This window comes from Cyprinodon tularosa, unplaced genomic scaffold (assembly GCF_016077235.1).
Source record: "Cyprinodon tularosa strain WSP-4 unplaced genomic scaffold, ASM1607723v1 ctg603, whole genome shotgun sequence".
Lineage (NCBI taxonomy): Eukaryota > Metazoa > Chordata > Actinopteri > Cyprinodontiformes > Cyprinodontidae > Cyprinodon > Cyprinodon tularosa.
Window position 1 is genome coordinate 232,122 of NW_024039345.1, and position 18,173 is coordinate 250,294.

An 18,173-nucleotide genomic window follows, 5' to 3' on the forward strand; every position below is an offset into this window, starting at 1 on the left:
CACACAATTACAGCAGAACAGGAATCAGTCAACTTCTGGCACCTGTCGGACGACCAAACCATTTCCCACAGTTCCTCTGCATTACTGGCTTTTTCCACAGTTTACCGCCGGTACAACCTCTCTATTGGATGAGAATCACACTTGGTTGGGTTGGTAGGATTTTAAAGGCATTTCCATTTCAACACCTTAAAAAAAAAAAGCCGTATTCTAATAGATTTGTAATCCTGACCTAAATAATTTAGCGTTCCATTTGTCAATGTTCTTAAATGACAAGTTGAAGTCCGTGCAACCTCTTCTGCATTCAAGATGGATGCTAATCACATCATCAGTAGTTAAACTACTTAAAAGTCCTGATAACAGAATAGGACTGTGAAATTCCCAAATATTCCCATATAATGATACCCAGGCTACCATGCTCCAGGTTATTTAAGCTCAGATCGATTCATTTGAAGAAAAATCTGTGGCCTATAGTCCTGAATGTTTGGGGGTGTTGCTTTTTTTTTATAAGGAACATTACTGTTATTTATTAGATCGTCATCCAGATAACTTGACCTCTCAAAAGCTTCTAACAGCATCAGCATTTAGTGGAAACTGTAGACTTTTGGTTAAAATGATCAGCTCTAGATCTCTTTAATTAAAAATCTTATGTTCTCTTATATTATCAACCACTTTAAATATGCAATAGAACATCTCAGTGTTAATTACTGCTGAAAGGCAAGATGGAGTTGAATAAATTATTTCCATTTTCAAATTCATGTTTTAAATTAACTTTATATAGGGGGTAGTTTAAATAGTTAGTTTTGGACAACAGCTTAACTTTAAAGTGTCATTTACACTGCAAAGAAAAAAAATTGTTTTCTTAAAATAAGTTTTTCTGAATTGAGAAGGTCAAACTTTGCCAATTGAACAAGATGATTTGCATCTAAAATAAGAAAAAGCAGGTGCATTGTCATATTTCAAGTGCATATTATCCAATTATTTTATTTTAAGAGTAAAAATACTCAATCTACTGGCATACTATTATATTTACCTACTGAAATCAATGGTAAAAACACTTAATTTAAGAAATTTTTACTTATTTCTAGATTGTCGCTGCAGTGTTGCACTTTAATACACCTTTAATAATGAAATACTTTATATTCAGTCACACTAATAGCTGCTGTTTGAGTTTTTAGGATCAAATCAGATGCAGAGCACCTTCTGCAACAGACCCTGAACAGCTGACCTGCAGTCAGTGACCATTTCAGGAGGGCTTAAAACACCAGCTTAATGATGCAGAGGAACATGTGAGAAGTGACTGAGTTCAGAGCATGAACCTGCTGCTGCTGGAGCTGCTCCATCCACGGTCCCAAAGGGCCGATAAACCTGCTGCGAAGCCTCAGCCTGCTGCTCACACTGAGCCAATAAACCTGGTGCTGCTGACGAGCCTCAGAGCTGACCAAGGAGGACATGGCGGGCGGCCGCATGAGAGGAAACAGGCCCAAAGGGGCTGCAACAGATGAAAATCAGGTTAAATGTTCTCAAAGATGAGCGGAAGAATGAGCTGATGATCAGGACTTTATTGGAGATATACAGAGCTACACAAACAAACATCCAAAGGAAAAAAAAAACATAGCAAAGGTCTCTGTGATCCATAAGGTGCAGACTGTACACCACTGCAGCTTAATGTTACATTAATGTTCCCGACGTTCCCCACGCTGACCCAGGATCAGCTACATTACAAACCGGGCTGCAGCTTCACCTAAGATCAGCCTCTGCATCTAGAACTGGAGATAAAAACCCAAACTAAACCGATCAGTTCCCTCTGCTTGGGTTGGAGGTTGCTCTGCTGCACATCACAGTCCACTGCTGCCCTCTGCTGGAGCTCAGGCACTGAACATCTCTCTAAATGTACCTCAGACTGATCTGTCAGATTCACCATGAGAGATTGAAGACAAACACAGATGGCTCAGATGCTTAGCTTCTACCTTTAATACTGTCTAACCATTTTCTTTCAATAGAAGCTGGAGCTTTATGAACACTTCGTCCAGAAAAGCAGAACCAGAATGGCTGCACCAGCATTTCTGTATGAATAAAAACATCTGAACCATTTCCGTCTGTCTTCTTCTTATGTTAAACTGAAAACGGATTTGATTTTTCTCAGTGATGGAGGTCAAGGGTTTACTAATAGGGAGGAGGGCAGCTCTCCGAGACAGTGCTGGAACTTAGAGCAGTGCTGGATAAAGACATTCAGGGTCTGCAGGAGCAGATACAACCACCAAATCCATTTAAATCAAATAGAAACTAGATTCAGAGGATCCTAAAACCTCCATTCCCAAACAGATGGCAGCTTCAACATTAAAGCTTGAGAGAAACCGTTCACAGATGGTAAGAAACGACTCAGCTTAACCAGCTGGAGCATAAACGGATCAATGATTCGTCGGGAAAAAAGGAGGAGGAAGAATCAGCCTTCCTGAAATCAGCTGGAACGGTTTGTGGCATTTGAGGCAAAACTGACAACTAAATGCACACAAACATCCATCATCACAGAGGCTCGGTCAGTCAAACATGATCAACGACTTGCGTAAAAATGGGCTGAAAGTTTCCTCTCAGGTAAACCTCTGATCGCAGAACGAGTTTCATAATCGCAGATCTAACAGAAAGGTATCAGCTGGGCGTTTATCAGTGAGCGGATCATCAGGTCAGCGCAGAGTGGGTTTTCCTTTAGGCTGCTGTCAGCAGGAGGTCAGAGATCCAAACAGAACCAGGCCCGACATGAACTCGCAGCAGTTCTCTGTGGTTGGATTAATGGAAGGCAGCAGGTAAGCTTCTTTCAGTGTAGGATCAGGTGGCGACCTGCGGGAACGTTCTGTGTAACGCCGGCGGTCCAGACTCCTTGACCGGCTCCCTTCCACTCTGACATGAGGTAAAAATATGGCGCCAAGTGCAATGCTCTTTGTGCTACATGTTTATCAAAGAAAAAAAAAAGAAACAACGAGAGCCTGGAGGAGGAGGATGCAGAGTCCGACAGAAACGTTTCACTCTCACAGAGTTCACCGCGGACCCAGGATGTCGGATCCGAGAGGCGACCACAGGCTGCACTCGGTGGGACCAAAACAAACAGGCAGACACTCGACAGGTGCGGTGCAGCGAGTCATGCCGAGCGAAGGTGCTGGAGCTGCAGAGCGGGCTAGGTTACCGCAAGATGAGCAACTCTGGATTTACAGCAACCTGCGGCTCTACATGAAAATAAAAATAAAAAAACAAGGAGAGGAGCAATACAGTGGAACAGAAGTTCTGCAGGTTCTAAACGAACAGGGTCATATAGATCAGGAATCGGAAGCCGTCATCTTAGCGTTTTTTAAAAATGGTTTCATAACAAACCTATGCTAAAGTGGCATCTTTTTATGTAAGGCCACAATATTTTAATCAGGGTACAAATACATTATACTTATTGGTTTAAAATAAAAACAACCAAAAAAATGTAAATCTAGAATAGAATATCAGCTAAAATCTGCAAAAATATTTTCGCCAACTCGGCTGCTTTAAGTTAAGAACATCAGATCTTGTTAACCGATTAACCAAAACCTGGAAACCAGTTTCCTGCTGCATCACGACTCGCTCAGACGATTTGTTCTCATCTGTTAAGCCTTTTTTTTTTTTGCGGATTATATTCAAGTTTGTAACCCTCCCTCTTCAGTGTGTTGAATGCTGGTACACTGTACAGCCCATGCATTTGTCAAGCTTCAAGGTAAAGACCCGTTCAGTGACGTTTTGATGAGTGGAGGATGTCCCCCGTGGGAAAGGCACTGAGAAACGCGGCTGCAGCGAGCGTGGATGTCGGTGTCACGGAGCTGAGGTAGAAACCACACGGATCTTAAGAGTGCAGCCTGATGATCCCCTCTGCAGCGACACTGATGCATCCGCACGGATCCAACAACAGCTAACTGGCCCCGCCCCTTTCCCGCTGAGCAAGACGGGACAGGGCCACATGGCGACAGGTCGACAAAAGGTCAAATAAAGAGGTATTGTAGTTACAGTGCAAAAAGATGAGAAGTTCAAGCTTAATACAAAAACATAGCACCAAACAGAAAAGAGACAAGAGATGCATGCAGTTAACTGAGGTATTCACGTGAAAAAAAAATAAACAAAAACAAAAAACAAGGCTTATCGACCACATTTAGCAGGAAGCAACATTAATCAGAAGGAAATAAAATCCAAAGCTGGTTTCCTCAGGAATAATTCAGCCTCGGATCATCGTCACATGTTGATTCAGCTTTGGTACATCCGGCAGAGGCGGACAGCTCTTCGCCTGTCGCTGAGCCGTCTGCATGTTTCCACTGGAGCCACAACAACATGGGAACATCTACAGTAACTGGGAATGTTGGGTCTCCTAACTCAGGATATGAGGGCCGGCCTCAGGGTCAGAGGCCACATCATTTTCATCATAATCATGAGTTCATGTTCACTCGCTTTGCTACGAGGGGGGTTTTGGCGTCAGAGTGACAGATTGTTCGGAAAACTGATGGAATAAGTGCAAACTGATGAAGAAACCGGCTGGAGGTGTAGAGAGAGAGAGAGAGCCGGGAAACTGCAGTGGTATCGGACCCATTTCACTTCCACCGGGCCCGGAGCTTTTTCTAAGATTGAGCAAGAGGTTCGTCTAACGAACACAGCAGCACACCTGACCTCTTCAGCTGGGACGATAAAGCACTCGTGGTCACACGAAGCACAAACAAAGATTGTATCTGCGCAAAGGAAAAGGTAAAATAAGCAGGATGTGAGCTCAGAGTGTTCTGCTGTGGCGTCTCCACGCGGCGTTCCGGGGACCGCCGCTCTGTCCTCTCTGCTAGGTGCTAATGCTGGGAGCTGCTGGCAGCTCAGTTGGTTTGGACCTGAGGTTGATTGGCTTTGAGGCTGCGCAGAGCTCGGCGGGCAGCCGCCGACTTGGCGATCCGGTAGCTGCGGCCGACTCCTTTGAACTTTCCCTTCCCGACTACCTCCACCGTCACACGCACCTTCCCGTCGTAGGTACGCTCTGCAGGGCTGCGGACAGGAACATGAACACATCAGCACCCGGTGGGAAACTTACGGAGCATTTAGAAACTTGATTTTGTCATAAAACAAGAATCTCATCTTTTTATTGTTTGAGACGGTAATGTAAAACAAACCCCACAGGCTCAAATCTGTATATAAGATTAGATAAGATAATAAAATATGCAATTTTTCCCAACTATTTAAAGGTTTATTCCTTATTTTCTTATTTATTTCCTGTTAACTTCCAGTAGAACCAAGATGTTGGGGCGTCCTACCTAAATTTGGCAGTTTCTGGTTCCATCTCCAGGAGTTCCCGGACAGGAGAGCGAGGAACGTTGGCAGAAAATTTCTCTGGAGGAAAAGAATTTGCAGGGATGAGACAGATGGACAAACGCCGAACAGAAACCATCAGAGAAACTCACCAATGAGAGGCCTCATCATTGGATAATAGACCTGCCACACCGTCTCCAGGGACATCCTGCTGTCCATGTAAATGGCTCCAGCCAGAGACTCAAAGATGTCCCCCATGGCCTTGGGCACCTCGATGTCCTCCTCCTTCTCCTCGTCCTCCTCAGAGCGTCGCAGCTAAAGGAAAACACAAACACTGCTAAAGTGAAGGAGGACATGTAGCGTTCCGGCACACCGATGAGATTTTTGGCATGTAGTAGCTGTAGATGTTCATAGTTAATTCCACTAACCTCTCTAGGTAACAGATACTATCCATTCCTCTCCCTATGTAGTCACTTATCTACCTTCAGCTCTGTTATTGCCAAACTTGACAATAGCTAAACAAAAACGCTTGATTCAATCTGCCATTGATGCAAAGTCATGCTCTCACACCCAGGTGAACAGCAGGCAAAGGTTGCACGGTTTTAAGGCAGAATCATGGAGGTTTGCATCGAACAGAAATCCGCTGTTCATCCGCACGGTTACTCTGCTTCTAAAAAAAGAGCAGCCATGTTGCTGCATAGGTGAGGCTGCCTCAGGAAAACACCAAAATTTGGTCAAGCTTATATTTTTCAAATTTAGTGGAGATAGAACCGCCCACCAAATATGAAAAAAGAAGAGAAGGAAGGAAACAGGACCAGGTTAAAGTACCTGAATGAAGGGAGAATGAGATGAGCAGAACAGAGAAAATTAGTGCACTATTCAGCAGGGGTGCAAAATGAAAGGTTTGAGGGTACAGGCAGAAAAAAATCTGATTTATCAATTTAAACTCCTGTCAATCTATACTAGCTGGACAGGAAAACACAGAAGAAAACATTTCAGAAGAGTCTGTGATCAACTTTTAAAAGATATTTATATAAATATTAGGGGTGGAACAGTTCACAAAATCCACGGTTCGGTTCACGGTTTCGTGGTTACGGTTTTCGGTTCGGTATATGTTTATTGTTACACCGAAAAATAAGAAAAAAATTATAAAAATTAATGAATTTTTTTTTTAATGAAATTAATGAAAAAATCTAAAAATATTAATGAATTGTAATCATTTTTAAATGATTCGCGGAAACCCTGGATCATTTCCACATGTTTTGCTGCTTTGAATTTAATCATCTCGCGCATGCTCTCTACCATCTCCAAGGAATTCAGAGCGGAGCGGACGGGAGCCACAGAGGAGGCTGTAGGCTTTGTTTTGTGCAGGCGGTCTTGAGCGCAGCGGGGCGGAGCGCTAACAGAGTATGTGGGATTTCGGGGTTAGGATGACATGTTGGTCATGTTGCTGTTAGCATAAACAAAACGTGTTGCACAATGCTTACACACTGTTGCACTTTTATCCACAACTTTCTTTCCGCCGTCATCGTAGGTTACTCTAAATGGTTCCATACAGCAGACCTATAAAGTGCTGCTGGCGCGTCTTCCAACTCCTGTTCTTTCCCACTCGCCATACCCACACAATTCTCCACCACACCTGTTTTTTTTCTGCTACGCCCGGCTACGCTGCTTCGCTTCTTCTTCTTCTTGTTTACTACTGGTGGTTGGCTTTGGTCGCAGTACCGCCACCTTCTGCTCTGGAGTGTAAACGCTTCGGCTATGAGAAAAAGGAGCAGCACATGAACCGAACGAAACACACGCGAATCGAACCGAGACAGTCGAACCGAACGGTTCGGACGGTTTTCATAAACCGTTCCATCCATAGAAGGAAGGAAACAGGACCAGGTTAAAGTACTGGAATGAAGGGAGAATGAGATGAGCAGAACAGAGAAAATTAGTGCACTATTCAGAAAGTGTTCAAAATGAAACGTCTGAGGGTACAGGCAGAAAAAAATCTGCTTTATCAATTTAAACTCATGTCAATCTATACTGGCTGGACAGGAAAACGTGGAAGAAAACATTTCAGAAGAGTCTGTGAGCTGGAAGAGATACAGCTATCTCTTCCAGCTCAAGATGCAGATTAGTTGGGTACACTCCTGTTGGTGTTAAGTGTTCTCCTTGTTGGTTTTTATAAGATAACTGTGTTGCAAATATGTTAATGTTCGTAAATGAGAAGACCAGAGCCACTAATGATCATGAAGTTGATGCAGAGGTAAAGGATAATGCCGTTAGGAGTGAGCGAGAAGAGGGAGTGACAGTAGAATGAAGAGAAGTTGAGAAGAGAAGAGTGGAGCAGGATGCATAAAAATAAATAATCCAGGGTCAAGGACATGATGGGAAATAGGTCTTATCGTCATCTCTAAGGATCTGAGGATTGTATTCCAAACTTTGGCTTATTCACACCTGAATCAGGAGGGAAAATGATTCATATAAGAGCATCTATTAAATGATAGAGCTCTGGCTTTTTCCTTAATATTTGCTTATTTTTTTTATCATATGCTGCTTGTTTAGAAAACTGTCATAAACTTTGCTGCATATCATACATGCTTGATGTCCTGCACGCATATTAACATTGCAAACATGTAGATAAGCTGAACTGACATGTTTGTAGGTAAAACGTGTTGGTATTTAAACAAAGGAAAAACTGAAATGTCTGCAAATGACTGATTTAAAGTGTAGTTCCCAGATTTTAAATTAAACAATAAACCACTGCACTAACAAGCGGATTTTTTTTCTGTTTCCCAGATGTGATGGAAGAAAACTAGCTCAGTAGATTTACAAGCTGCTCTCTCCGAGAGGAATGGATGCAGCCACAGGAGTTTGCCTGCAGTGAGAAAATGCAACCATTTGATAGTTTGATTTTAAACACTGATCTGAGTTTTAAATGAGCATCAGATTTATGTTAGAGAATTATTGGCTCCAGAACAAATAGATGATTGTTTTGAAATGTTGGTGTGGTTAACCCATTAGCTTTAGATTAATGCTCTGATCTGTACGTTTAGACTGAAAATAAACTAACAGGAAGACAAATTATTTTTTGTTTTAAGTGACTGACAATCATTAAAAACAGAGCCAAACACAACCACATATTTTCTACTTTTTTATTTTATTTCTGCTATTCCTGAGGCAGAACAATCTTTCTCGGGAACAACAGAAGCAGATCTGATGCCAAATTCGTCATTTCCAGGCAAATTGAATCCAAATGTCTGTTATTCTCGGTCCTGAACCCTCTGGAATATGAAGCAGATATTTGCTGAGAGTTGAGATTCCGGCTGAAGGCCTCAGGTGTTCACTCACTCACCTCAGAGTCCATGCCCTGCATCTCGTCCTTCTCCAGCTGGAACTGCACAAAGTCGTCGATGACGTGGAACAGCTCTGGAGAGATGGCCTTGAAGAACTTGTGATAGTCGTATTTCACGGCGAGCGAGGCGAAGATGGTGTTGTTGACGAGCGCCGAGCGCAGGTCGGTCAGCACTCCGGGCGAGTGTTGCCGCGGGTCTTCATAAAGGTGCTTCGTTATGAGGTAGTCTAAAATCGCGTCGCCCAGAAATTCCAGCCGCTGGTAACAATCTGAGGACACAGCAGACAGCCGGTGTCAGAGACCAGCATCATGGCGAGCGGTAGTTACCCAATGAGGCCAACCGGACCTGTGATGGTGTTATAGTGGTACGAGGCGTGGGTGAAGGCCTGCAGCAGGTACGCCTTGTTCTGAAATGTGTAGTTGATCTTTTTTTCAAAGTTTTCAAAGCCCGAGATGAGGTGCTGCAGCGTCCGCTCTGCGTCAGGGTGGGACAACATGCAGCGAGGCGGGATCTTTAACCAGCCGTACATCAGCTCCACGGCTGAGGTCAGAACTCGTGGCACCACCGCTGCCGTGTGAGAGCCCCTCTGCACCGGCAGCACCTGCCAACAGCAGCATCAGGAGAGAACAAAGGAATATGGGTGAGTATTGGCCAGGATGGAGCGATGAGACACGCATCCTGATACTGAAGAATTTTGCCCAAAAAAAAGCTATTATTTTCAACCAATATTGGGATTTTATTTAGATTTCCCTATGCACCATCCCCAAGCATGTAGATGTGTTATTAAAGTGTTTCAGTTTTTTCATTCCCTTCAAAGCTTGTTAATTAAGAGTCCATAGTTGCAGGACATTAAGCCGGGCATACACTGTACGATTTTTTGCCTTTCTGAGCCCCATTCTCCAGTTGTGTGAGAATTTTTCGATCGGGCCGACTTTCAGCCTCATCGTGCGTCCTGCTTCGTTTAGTACACAGGGGGTAAACAGGTAGGATTAGCCTCTCACAACCACCTCCTAATCAGGAATCAGGTAAGGTCAGGAGAAAATCTTTTAAAACATCTTTTAAATTCAGTCGGCCGTCGTAAGGTTGCATCAGAGAGTCAGGCTGCACAGTGTGAGAACAGGAATCCTGAGCTGTGAACTTTTAAACCCTGCACTTTGATTGTACAGTTTGAGCTGTAGCTGCGTGCAACAATAGAAAATAAAGCATTGTATGCCCTGCTTTATTCTATCTTTTGTCTGAAAAAGTGTTCACTTCTACCTGCCTGCTAAAGGCCAATTTATGCTTGACTCTGCAACCGTCAAATCTGTCTCTGCGACCACGCCCCCGCACAGTCTTTCCAGCTGTCTGTGTTGTCGTCCTTCTCAATTCGGTGTTTGGGTGCGCCATTTTTAAAAAAACTGAGAAACAACTACAAAGGACAACTACAATGAAAGGTTAATCGAGGAGGTTCGCTCCATAAACAGAACCTGTTCCCTTTCGATGTCTAGCAACTCTAGATCCATCTCTGTGATCGTGATATCTTGCAGACGCGCCATTGTTGTTTTGGAAGATAAGCACTCCCGCCGGTGCCGCCAAAGTTCTCGTGAGTTCTCGATCAGGCTCCCCCTTGCGCTTTGGCGGGAAACTGCTGTGCGTCCCTAGAAATTAAAAGCCGACGGTTCAGAAGCATACCAGCAAAACTGGTTTGCCACCAGAACCAAGCGATATTTGAAGTGCGCGGTTGCAGAAGTATAATCTGCCCTTTAAATTTGCATGCTAGCAGGAAGCTTAATAAATTTTTCGTGGAAACAAACCCACTTTAAACATAGTACAGCTAATTGGATGTGCCCTAAATCCTCTAATATTGGCCTGTATTCCATTAGCGGCCGGGTCTCTAATAATGGCCGGTCTCGCTGTTGGCGGAGGTAAATATTTGGCCGTACTCGTATACAGGCCGGGGCTATAATTAGAACCAACGAGCAGATGGTCAGTCCTCAACAACTTGTGATAGTAACATGCAAGTACCACTGGGGGGCAATGTTTGCTAACGAATCCAAGCCATTAGCATTGGAAATCCCACCCTTACATAGAGATCGTAGTGGCCTTACACAATCGTTCTGATCTGAAAGACAAATGTGATTACCAGTAGGTCTGGTGGTAACCTGCACGTTAAAATGACAGAATTTCGTCGGCCTCGTTGTTCTGAATTTCCCTTGAAATATACGATACTGGTAGCCAACTTCCACTTAGCCTGCCTCAAATCAAATTTGGCTGTGATGGCAGAACAGTTTCCATTTTTTTTTTTTTTTTTACTTTGTTTCGCAAGTCAGTTTGGCCAAGATTCCATTCTGCGTCTTTTTCTTTTCGTATTGCCGTGCAGAAAAATTGCTGCTGCTGGAAGATGTCTGAATAATGTTCTGTATACCGTTATTGTAACTGCACTTTTTCAATAAATGAACCTAGTATTTTATAGGTTCAAAGAGACACAAAATCTCGTTTTTATTCATTCCACTGGTAGTCTGTTTTGATCAAATAGAAATAGACACCTGCCTCTAATTCTGGCCTCCTTCTAATAATGGCCTGGACCAAGATGTAGAAAAACTTTGTCTGATAGTCTTGCAAAATGTAACATGACCAGAATTGGGTGAAGATTGCATTTCCTTAAATTGGGATTAAATTGCAAATGCAATGAATTGCCCATCCCTACTTGGGTCACAACACGATTATATTACGGTATATTACGATATTCTACTCAGAAAATATCAACATTAAATGTAAAGATAAATAAGAAAGAACAGTCTGTATATGTTCACCAGAAGGTATTGATCATTCAATTATTTGTTGTTTTAGTAGACATGCTGTTTGGGGAGGTGCGCTGAAAAGAAAAAAAAACCCGGCGGCATCTACAGAAGGGGGTTGTGATAGTAGTATATTGCACCCCATTGTTTTATGGGAAAAATATTGTTTAAAAAAATCGAAATATATGGCCAAAATAGATCTTTCCCCCCTCCAAATGTCCTAAAAAGGAAACACTAAGCATAAAACTCTGGATTAGGAAGTAGTCAGACAATAAATTACACTGAAACAAGAGATATGAATGAATATACAGATTAAGGTAAGAAAAAAACGAGCTAGGATGGAAAGTGATAATGAACCAAAGAACTCTGTTCAACTCTTCACTGTTTTGGGACACTGATGAATTTGCTTTAAATAGGGCTGAAAAAATGTATTATATTAATTGTGATTAATCGATTATTTAAATAATCGTCAACTAATTTAGTAATCGATTAACTGGAGTGCAGAGACTCTTAAGCGTACCTTTAGCTGACAGAACGACCCACTTAGAGCAGTAATTACCAAAATTATACAAAAAAAAATAAATATGTAAATGGCAGTACTTCCTAATTTCATAAAGAGGAACCTTCTTTAAGGAACCTTTTACTGTCCGATTATTAACCGAAAATATAATCGATAGATGAATCGATTTGCAAAGTAATCGTTAGTTGCAGACGTACTTTTAACTAGGGCTGGGCGATAATTCAATAATGATATATATCGATCGATAGACGTTTGGCGCAATAGAAAAAAAGAGGGTCGATAAAAGTTCGATAAAAAAGAAACGCAGTTTTCCTTCCTTCTCATTGTAGCCTAGCATGTAGGTTTATGCTAGTCACTGCTTCCTCCCAACCAATCACAATCGCGGACCCAGGCACGCCGTCACAAAGCGCCGCCCTCTCAAACCACAACACAGAGCACATGAAGATGTGCAGCAAGGAGAGGCGGATGAAATTGTTTCAAAGAAAGGTTTTTGAACCAGTGAAAACGAAGTCTGATAACACAACCAACTTTTTTTTTTTTTTATCATCTCAGCCGCTCACACCCAGGAGTACGAGCTGAATATATATATTCAGTTCTGGGCAGTTTCCCACGTAGTTCTAACAATTGAGAGAAAAATACTGAGGGGCCAGAAACTTCAAAGTAATAACTCATGTTAAAGCAGGAAACGGGGCCGGCGGCGGCGGTGGGGGGGGGGGGCATTTATTTATTTGTTATATTTATTTTGGTCACTTTTCTGGTCACTTTAGTTTATTCTTTGTCAGTATTTAATAACATAACTCAGGTCTCTTAAGTTATTTTTCTTTAAAACAATTCTGTTATGGTTAAAAAAGTTGGTTAAATAAAGATTTAATTCGAAGTCTGCGTTTGTGTTTTTTATTAAAATTAAATAATTTAGCAATATTATAAAAAGTCCAGGCAGAGCTGCACATAAAATATGGTTTAAAATCTTTTCAATAATTATCGATATCGATCAATATGTATTTTTTTTTATCAATAAGCTTTTTTTCTATATCGCCCAGCCCTACTTTTAACCCAGTTTTTCTTTTTCATCTGAAGAGGATAATTATCAGTGAAACAGGAGAAAGCATTGAATAATCTGTGAGTTTTCTGAGGTTTGATATTTATTCCTGCTGTGTGAGGCATCTCCAGATTAAGATATTCTGTCTCACCTTGAGGCCCAGCGAGCAGAGGAACATCTGGGCGGCCCTCTCCCCACAACTCGTCAGGTAGCAGCCAAGCAGAGCCTCCACACAGTCGGCGATGCTCTTGTCTGCGATACACTGCTCTGTGTGCAGATCGTAGGAGATGGACTGCTTTCCCAGCTCCGTGCCGCAGTTCTCCTCCGATGGATTCCAGAACCCCACCACAAAGTCGTCCTCTTCGCCCGCCTTGCTGGGGTCCAGGTAGCACATGGCATCCCACGAACTGTAGTCAAACTCCTCGGCCGCTGAACCACAGTGGGAGTGAGGGGCGGGCTTCTTGGGGGCCTTCCAATCATAGGAGGAGTCCATGGAAGGGGAGGAGCCTGGAGCTGGGCTTGTGGGGGGGCCGAAGCTGCTGAGGGAGATCTTCTTTCCAAACGCCCCGGACCCCAGGAGCATGTTGTCAATGAAACGGATGTGCTCCTTGTAGTATTCCAGGTCATCCTCCATGTTGACGTCATCCTTTGGTTCATCCTTCAACATCAGCTCATCTTCATCCACATCCTCACCCTCGTCGTCCCGATCCTCATCATCAAAGTCGTTTCCAGATCTACCGTTGGAAACCAGCTCCTCTCTCGCCTGGATGACCGACGGGAAACATGAAGAAGAGAGTCAACCTCATGTCCAACATCAACCTGGTGTCACCCCAAGCAGGTTTCTATAGAAACAGGAAAGAGAACCAACCTCCTCAGAGTCCACTCGGTCTGAGCTGCTTTTGTCCTGGTTCACCACGTATCCAGGAGGCAGCCAATTCACAGGAGGGTCAAAGATGGACACCACCATCCTGCTGGGAAGCCCCTTCTTCTTCCCCAGACGGTAAAGGTTACAGTTGCTCACCTGAGGGACACAAGACCATGAAAGGCTTCTGGTAGATTCATGCTGGAATAGAGAGCTAAACATTCTATCTGTTCTGGTTAGTGGAACCTAATAGACTGGCTAACGTTGGTCTCTCGCACCTTTTTGCTGCGCATATAGCTGAGTCTCCCTTCGTGCGCGTCAGGGTAGGTGCAGAACAGGTAGGTGGTGATGGCGTGCTTCAGGAAGGAATCCCCGAGCATCTCGAGCCGTTCCAGGTTGAAGCCGTCGCTGGCGTTGGACAGAGTCAAGGCCTGCAAGATGAGGCCAGGGTTGGGGCCCAGGTTCCTTGGGGAGTCCACAGCCTGGGGCCCGGCGGTTAGGTCAGGGGAAGGTGCTGTACGAGTGCAGTCTGAGGTAGCTTCATTAATGTGGTGCGAGGTCCTCCCGGAGGTACATTCATGGCTGGGCTGAGGAGGACTTGAGCTGAGGGGGGCCTGCGCAGGAACTGAGGTAGCGTCGTGTTTCCATTCAGAGCTGCCGTCGCAGCCTTGGCAACTGTCAAGTTGTTGAAGGTGCTCGTCTCTGTGGCCGTCATTGATCACGGTAGTGCCATTTGTTAGGTTCCCAGTGCAGGGCCCGTCTGCAGGGGCCAGGAGTGGCCCCTGGTGACTGCTGGGAAGTGCTAAGAAAGTGAGATTTTGGTGCTTACATTCAGCCTCTTCGCTGCAGGATTCGGGACAGGGGCTAAGAGCTTTTATGTCAATGGATCTCTTCCAGCCAAAGTCCAGGTTTGGATACCTGTGGATAACATAGAAGCAAGTTAATTGAACGTTAGTAGAGATAGAAAAAAAAACTGCCCAATCAACAGGGAGAACAGGATTAGCAACTAAAGCCCAGTCAAGGTTTGGGTGCAAGATTCATAAGCTGTGGGAGTCAGTGGTTCAAGAAGGACCACAAAACCAGAGACACACCAAGAGGACCAATCTTCTCTTCAACACCAAAGTAAATTTCACTTGCTTTTTATATCATTTGTAAATGAAGGTCTCGGATTCAGTCGGAAGATGATGATGTTGATTTGCCAACAAACTATCCTTACCTAAACCTCAAAACGAACCAAAGGGTATCATCTAAAGAAAACAACAGACACCAGACCCTGCCAATGCCTGCCATCACAGCAATATGGGATTTTATTACACACCAACAGAACCAAAGGCTGATCACATCCATGTCACGCTCCACTAATGAATGCATCTGTGCAAAAAGACACCCAACCAAGGAGAGAAAAGGTTTTTTGGACTATGGAATATAGTTTATTACAACAGAAATAGACGGCTAAAATGTTTTACTGTGTGAGCAATAACTCTAGAAACATTTTGCAAGTTTTCAATTTTAGATTAAATTCATTAGAAGGTCATCTGGGTTAAAACTGTAATTCAGATACTTCTGGTTTCCACACTAATACATCTAGCACCTGAGAAGGGATGGGCTAAAATGTTGGCCACAGATTCCTAAGATCAATAATGGTTGATTACTGATCAGAGAGCAAAGTTGCAGACCTGATATATTCCTATATAAATATCAACACTAGGCCTCAGCTTTGTCCTTTAATTTTTGCTCACTCTGCATTTGTGGTTGACACTCCTGAACCTCACAGTTACTGTTGGTCTGGACATAAAGGGTTAGGGATCAGAGCAGCATCACATTGATATCATGACCGTTAAATAACTATAGGACATAAATTGAAGTTTCAGTGATCTATGCTTGTGTTCTTCAAAAAAATTAATAAAAATCTGCAGAATAAATGGGAAAATTTGTATATTATAATGAGTTTTCATTATTCCCGAAGTATGAGCACCAAGTGGCACTAGTTCTCCTCTCACAGCTGCAGAGTATGAGCTCAAACGCTAAGATAATCGCTTTAAAGAACAATTGCTATTAACCCTAAATGATGCAACAGAGATGACTGGGTCTGCTGAGTCACCTGAAGTCAGGGGGGAGGGTCTTCACCCCCACTCCAGCCTCGGTGGCAGTCTGAGCCCGCAGCTCCTCGGCCGTCAGCAGGCAGTGGAGGCGGTACAGGATGCTGGGCAGACACACAGCTTTCCTCCACAGGGAGGCCGGAATAGGATGGATGGCACACAGCTCCGGAACCAGAATCTGACACCAGAACATCCACGGTTAACAGGCTGAAAGCTGCAGTACTCACAGAACAAGCAAAACGCTGAACAGATCTACCTGTTTGTTCTGCAGACTCTCCCATTTGGCCTTCCTCTTCTCCGCACTGCTCAGAGGCAAAGCTTTCCCCTTCTGGTTCAGGTGTCGAGGCGTCAACAGGTTCAGTCTGAGGACAGCAGAGACCCGATCAACTGAGGCCCAACCAAAATGGCAAAAAACAGCATTTCTAACAGTTTTAAAATCCAAAGAATGAGGTTTATTGTGCTGTCAGCAGTCCAAAAGTCTGGGTAATGCTACTTAAGTCACTTGATTCCTGTCAATAAGACGGTCAGATATGTTGGCAGTATGAGGAACTGGGGGCGGCAGGTGAGCTTCCTCTGCCTCTTAAACTCACTTAGCTTCTCAGAATAACCCATCAAGTCTGAGTCCTGCTTACCTTGAAGAGGTGTGGTCTACATCCAGCAGCGGCTGGTTCAGGTTGGACAGGTCCAGGTTGTACTTGGTTTTGTAGTACTCTGCGAAGGTCTCATACTCCGGCGATGGGAACTTGCTGAGCGGCGTCAGGTCTGTGTAGACGTCAGCGACGTAGAAACGATGAGGCTGGTCGAAGTTTCGATACCTGAGGAGGAGACGGCCGACAGCTGTTCAGCATTTTACTGTCTGCAGGGTGTGAAACAATCAGAGCAAAACTGAGGTACCTTGGAATGATCACAGCATCCTGGTAGTCCTCCAGCTTGAAGATGAAGGGGTTCTGCTTGGTGTACTTAGTGGTAGGAATGCCTGTTCGGGCCTCTGACTTCTCAATGTCTTCCATGAACATAAAGTCCATATCAAGAGTGTCAGAGTCTCCAACTGAAACGGAAGACATGGGATGAGGTTAGGATGCCGACTGGGACTGTATAGTATGAGGAAGAGGAGGAGCACTCACCGACATTCAGAGGTAGAACGCAATAAGCCGAGTCCGCCAACGTTGGCTTGAACTCAAGTGCAGGTTTCTCTAGACGGAGGATGTGAGAGAAGATGTACTGATGCATGCGGGTGATGAGGTCCAGCTGGGCCGAGCTGAGTGTGAAGCCCGACTTCTGCAGCTCGATGGAGATGGTCACCTCCCCAGAGCGCGTGTACACCGGGAAATGGGGGATCTATAAACCAAGAAGATGTAGAATCGCGGTTATCCCAGAGAGGGGAGAAACATAGCAGGATTCATGGAAAGAGAAGCGTGCGGATGTAGACGCACTCGGGGTATCGGTTTGGCTGTCAGGATGCCGAAGCATCGAGTGGTGTCCTCGGGGGGGTACAGCTTCCTCCTACGGAAGTTCAGCTCATCGGGGAGCGGCGTGGTGAGGACCATCCCAATCACATACAGGAAGTAGGTCTGCTCCGGCAGGGCGTAGCTGTCTTGCAGACATTCTGGTATCTGTCGAAGAACAGGACACAACGCCGTTAGGTTACTGATCCAACTTCAGATGACTGGGCTGAAAAGAGGCAGACGTACGGCTTTAGGGTAGCACTGCCTCCTTTTGGTGGAGCCGGGCCGACCCGGGACATTGGTCTCCTCCTCGTCGTGGAGGTCAAGCTCCTCCTCGTACTTCACCGTCTCCTTCCCCACAGGCATCAGGTGGTCGTCCAGCTCGCCTGTGAAGGAGCGCAGAGCAGGATGAGCCGAATCAAACAGCAGAGATCCAAATTAGCCTTCCTGATAATCTAACTCTGAGGTTTACCTATTTTATGGAGTTTTTCACAGCAGAGCAGAGCAACAGCTTTCTCAGACAGACGGGCGCAGTTCATGACGGGACCCTGAACATACAGACCCCTCAGTATGATGGACAGCATGAGATCAGGCATTAAGAAACTACGGCAAAGGGTCTGTACCTTGACTGGAACTCTCAGAGGAGAGTTTATGGGTAAGAAGAGCGTAGACTGAAAGCGTCCATCTCTTGTCTCCACGGTTTTACATTTGGGAGCGAGGTGCGTGAACGGGTCACTGGGCAGCCGAGCACAATACCTGAGGACAGCAGGAGCTTAAACACTCGTTCTCCTTCAGAACCCA

The 18,173-nt window shown here is 44.5% G+C and overlaps 1 protein-coding gene across 2 annotated transcripts in view; it reads right to left on the reverse strand.

Annotated features, from left to right (window-relative positions):
• Window positions 1-1,539: 1,539 nt before the first annotated feature.
• Window positions 1,540-18,173, reverse strand: part of dicer1 (dicer 1, ribonuclease type III) — a 29,440-nt gene continuing 12,806 nt past the window's right edge. The window contains exons 14-30 of one of the 2 annotated variants that reach the window (XM_038307212.1): window positions 17,996-18,128; window positions 17,845-17,920; window positions 17,619-17,758; window positions 17,361-17,540; window positions 17,052-17,265; window positions 16,822-16,975; window positions 16,560-16,742; window positions 16,184-16,289; window positions 15,930-16,105; window positions 14,107-14,746; window positions 13,835-13,987; window positions 13,118-13,729; window positions 8,976-9,231; window positions 8,630-8,898; window positions 5,439-5,601; window positions 5,292-5,367; window positions 1,540-5,025 (exon numbers count right to left, since the gene is read on the reverse strand). In XM_038307212.1, the coding sequence (XP_038163140.1) occupies window positions 4,860-5,025; window positions 5,292-5,367; window positions 5,439-5,601; window positions 8,630-8,898; window positions 8,976-9,231; window positions 13,118-13,729; window positions 13,835-13,987; window positions 14,107-14,746; window positions 15,930-16,105; window positions 16,184-16,289; window positions 16,560-16,742; window positions 16,822-16,975; window positions 17,052-17,265; window positions 17,361-17,540; window positions 17,619-17,758; window positions 17,845-17,920; window positions 17,996-18,128 (3,697 nt within the window). In that variant the 3' untranslated portion in view covers window positions 1,540-4,859. The remainder of the gene's footprint in view (window positions 5,026-5,291; window positions 5,368-5,438; window positions 5,602-8,629; window positions 8,899-8,975; window positions 9,232-13,117; window positions 13,730-13,834; window positions 13,988-14,106; window positions 14,747-15,929; window positions 16,106-16,183; window positions 16,290-16,559; window positions 16,743-16,821; window positions 16,976-17,051; window positions 17,266-17,360; window positions 17,541-17,618; window positions 17,759-17,844; window positions 17,921-17,995; window positions 18,129-18,173) is intronic. The other variant, XM_038307211.1, reaches the window with a different exon arrangement.